Source organism: Buceros rhinoceros, unplaced genomic scaffold (assembly GCF_000710305.1).
Source record: "Buceros rhinoceros silvestris isolate BGI_N320 unplaced genomic scaffold, ASM71030v1 scaffold5892, whole genome shotgun sequence".
NCBI lineage: Eukaryota > Metazoa > Chordata > Aves > Bucerotiformes > Bucerotidae > Buceros > Buceros rhinoceros.
The window spans coordinates 45596-48836 of record NW_010398208.1 but is presented as its reverse complement, the minus strand read 5'-3'; the positions used below and the strand labels follow the sequence as shown (position 1 = coordinate 48836).

Here is a 3241-nt window from a genome sequence, read left to right as displayed (position 1 = left end):
AGCCAAAGCCAAACTTTTTTTCTTCTGTAAAGAGTCCTGGAAGATGCTATTTTTAGAGTCTTTTATAAAAGAGAGGAATCATTCCCATTGTCCCTGTCTTAAACCATACTAAAATAATTTTCTCCTCTGTACTTAGATGGGACTTTTACACCTACAGGTGTGCAAGGCAGAAAGTAGGGCTATACGGGAAATGATGAAGTCGGTATACTGCAAACCACAGATAGATTAATAGATGTGTATGCAATATTCCCGTATCCTTTTCATTCATGCTTTCTCTAAATCTTGATCTTCAGACTGGAATAGTAGAATGAGAGAGTTGGTTGCTGCCCTGCCCTTGTCAAAAACCTCCAAAGCCAACTTTATAAACAGTTGTGCAGAGACAAATGTATGTCGGACTTGATCTTTCAATTTCTGTGGGTTTTTTTGATGTCCTGAATGGATAGCAGTTTTGACCTTAGTAGTTCTTTTTCAGATATGCTACTGGTATCTACCAACCCATACGACTACCACTTTTGCTCACAAGGAGTAGTTACAGTGGACAACTTAGATGATGGAGAAGAATTGATAGCAACAGATGTAAGCCTGAATTGACTTGACTCTGCACTTCACAGATTAGGGGTATATGGGGAGGATAAGTGCTGGCGGGACAGGGGCTTAACTTCTGTCACTGAAACTACTGGACTAAAGTGAAAGCAGAAATGGGTTTTAATAGCATTCATAGTATGGAGCATGAGGTCTGATGAACTATTATACTTTTTGAATCTCACCTTGCTCCGTGTAATACCCATGGGCACAACGTTCTTAAAATTCTGATATATAAAATGCTAGATAAAGGGAGCTCTCCTCCTGCTCCTCAGCTACTGCTGGGTCTTCAGGGTGTTCCAGTGGCTGCTTTGTGAGATAGATAACACCCTGTGGCAGGTTAGTAATATCTGGTATGCAAAGGTAGATCGTGGGGCTGCAACTACTTTTGAATAGGGAAGTGACAATATAACTGTGTTTTCTTTTCACAGCAAGCCATGGACATCTTGGGATTTGTGCCAGATGAGAAGTATGGTTCCTACAAGCTCACAGGTGCCATCATGCACTTTGGGAACATGAAATTCAAACAAAGACCCAGAGAAGAGCAGGCAGAGGCTGATGGCACTGAAAGTAAGAATAACTGCTAAAATTACTTCAGAAGTCTGGCAAGTGTCATGCACTGCATTGAGGAAGAAGCAGCTTGTTTGCTTTGATCTTGCAAAACTCACCTCCTGCTCAGCCAAGAGTGCTGTGCTTTTTATTTGTAGCAATGGCTTGTTCAGTCGTGGGGAAGTTTACTTAGTAGAAGATGAATAGACACAATCAGAGTGAAATTCCATTTTTGCGACCATTTAAAAAAAAAAAAGTTGTTGCCTTAGGTTTCTCTTCCATGTCTTCAGGTCTTGCTTCTTTACTTCTTGCACCTGAATCTGTCTATAACCAGTGTGGAGGTACATTCTTTTCCCTATACCTGAAGAGTTTCTCGAGTGTAATTCTTGCAGCAGTTGGGGTCTAAGGTAGCTGGATGACCTCCTCTACCACGAGGGAAAGTACAGGCACACCTAACAAAAACCATTTGAAAAATCAAGGTTTCTCTTTGGAAGTGGATGTACTTACTAGTTTTTTCTTGGCCAGGCATGTATCCGTGTAGAAGTTCAAAGCCAGTTAAAACCTTGTTTCTCTTGATCAGGTGCTGACAAAGCTGCCTACCTGATGGGGATAAACTCCTCCGATTTGATTAAGGGTTTACTGCACCCTAGAGTGAAAGTTGGCAACGAGTATGTGACCAAAGGTCAAAGTGTTGAACAGGTAAGAAGAAGCTTTCAGGGTATTTGGATAGTTGTCCTGCAAGCCTTGATGATTCATTCATTTGTAACATCTGAGAGAGACAGAGAGCTGCTAGAAGTATTAACCTGTACCTCTCGTACCTGTTCTCATTTTGTATCCTGAGACTTGGGGGAATAGACAGTGAAATTGCAGCAAACTGGTAAAAAGACTGGCAAAGGAATAATGGCCAGCACTGCCGTTGATAGGATTGTTTTTCTGATGTGTTAGTAGCAGCCACTCAAGGAAGCCAGGTGCAGTAAAGCTACATGGAGATTGATATCTAATTCTGGATGAGAATAGTTACCTAGAAGAGTTGAGCCATGGATTATTCATTCACTCATCACTCATTCATTATTCATGCAATTTTAAGCTCAGTGTGACCTCAATCAGCTAAAGGCAAATCCACTTAAAGGTATCTTAACTGAGGAAACAAAAGTCCTTGGGTTAGCACTGCTGCAGCATTTTGGTTACAATGAAAATTGTTGTTTGAGGACAGGCTGTGGTACAGGCTCAGAAAGTAGAAAATTGCTGCAGAGACGTCTATTGGTGTAGCTGTGCATAGACTAATGAAGAGACTTTTGTCAGACTTTTCCTATTGTCTGCTTATGCCATGTCATCTCTCCAAAATTAGAAGCAAATGGCAATGAGCAACTTGAGCAGGGATTAAAACGTTTGCAACTTGCTGTCCAGCTGTTTCCTAAGAGGTTCTTTACTAGCACTTCTGTTATGTGTTAGTATGCACACATATACATAACAACAATGTGAGGAAAAGTCAGCGTGGATAAGGAGGTAAGTTGTGTGTTGTATGAAGTATGCCTTGGTGATTATAAGAACCATTGTGAAATTTCATTTAAACTGTAAGTAGGGCTTGAAATAGGCTACTGCACTGAAATCCTTGTGTTCCACAATGAATTCTGTTCTATGCACTGGCATTTCAAATCATATATTTTAGGTTTTGTATGCTGTTGGAGCCTTGTCTAAGGCGGTGTACGATCGAATGTTCAAATGGCTGGTGGTCCGTATCAACAAGACCTTGGACACTAAGCTACCAAGACAGTTCTTCATTGGAGTTCTGGATATTGCTGGGTTTGAAATCTTTGATGTGAGTATTAATGTGTGATGACTTGGTGGAAGGACTTAAAAGATACCAAACTATAGCTCTTGGGTGTGTGTATTTCTTTTTCTAAATAAACAGAAGGCAAAGTGCTGAAAAAATCATGAAACAAGTAGTGTATACGATTTTTTCCATTAATAGATATAGACAACATTCAGCGTTTAGCACAGCTGGCCATGCTGATAGTTCCTAGGGAGGAAGAGGATGGCAACCTTTGGCAAAGACAACACCTCACATGCTTTCGACTGTGTTTTAGGAGAATGTATTGATCCCACTCTT

General features: G+C 40.7%; 1 protein-coding gene across 1 annotated transcript in view; it reads left to right on the top strand.

Moving 5' to 3' along the window:
- LOC104488909 (myosin heavy chain, cardiac muscle isoform) overlaps positions 1-3241 on the top strand; it is a 45677-nt gene that overhangs the window by 11425 nt on the left and 31011 nt on the right. Inside the window, exons 11-14 of the mRNA XM_010131004.1 lie at positions 473-576; positions 1014-1152; positions 1712-1830; positions 2801-2950. Of these exons, the coding sequence (XP_010129306.1) occupies positions 473-576; positions 1014-1152; positions 1712-1830; positions 2801-2950 (512 nt within the window). The remainder of the gene's footprint in view (positions 1-472; positions 577-1013; positions 1153-1711; positions 1831-2800; positions 2951-3241) is intronic.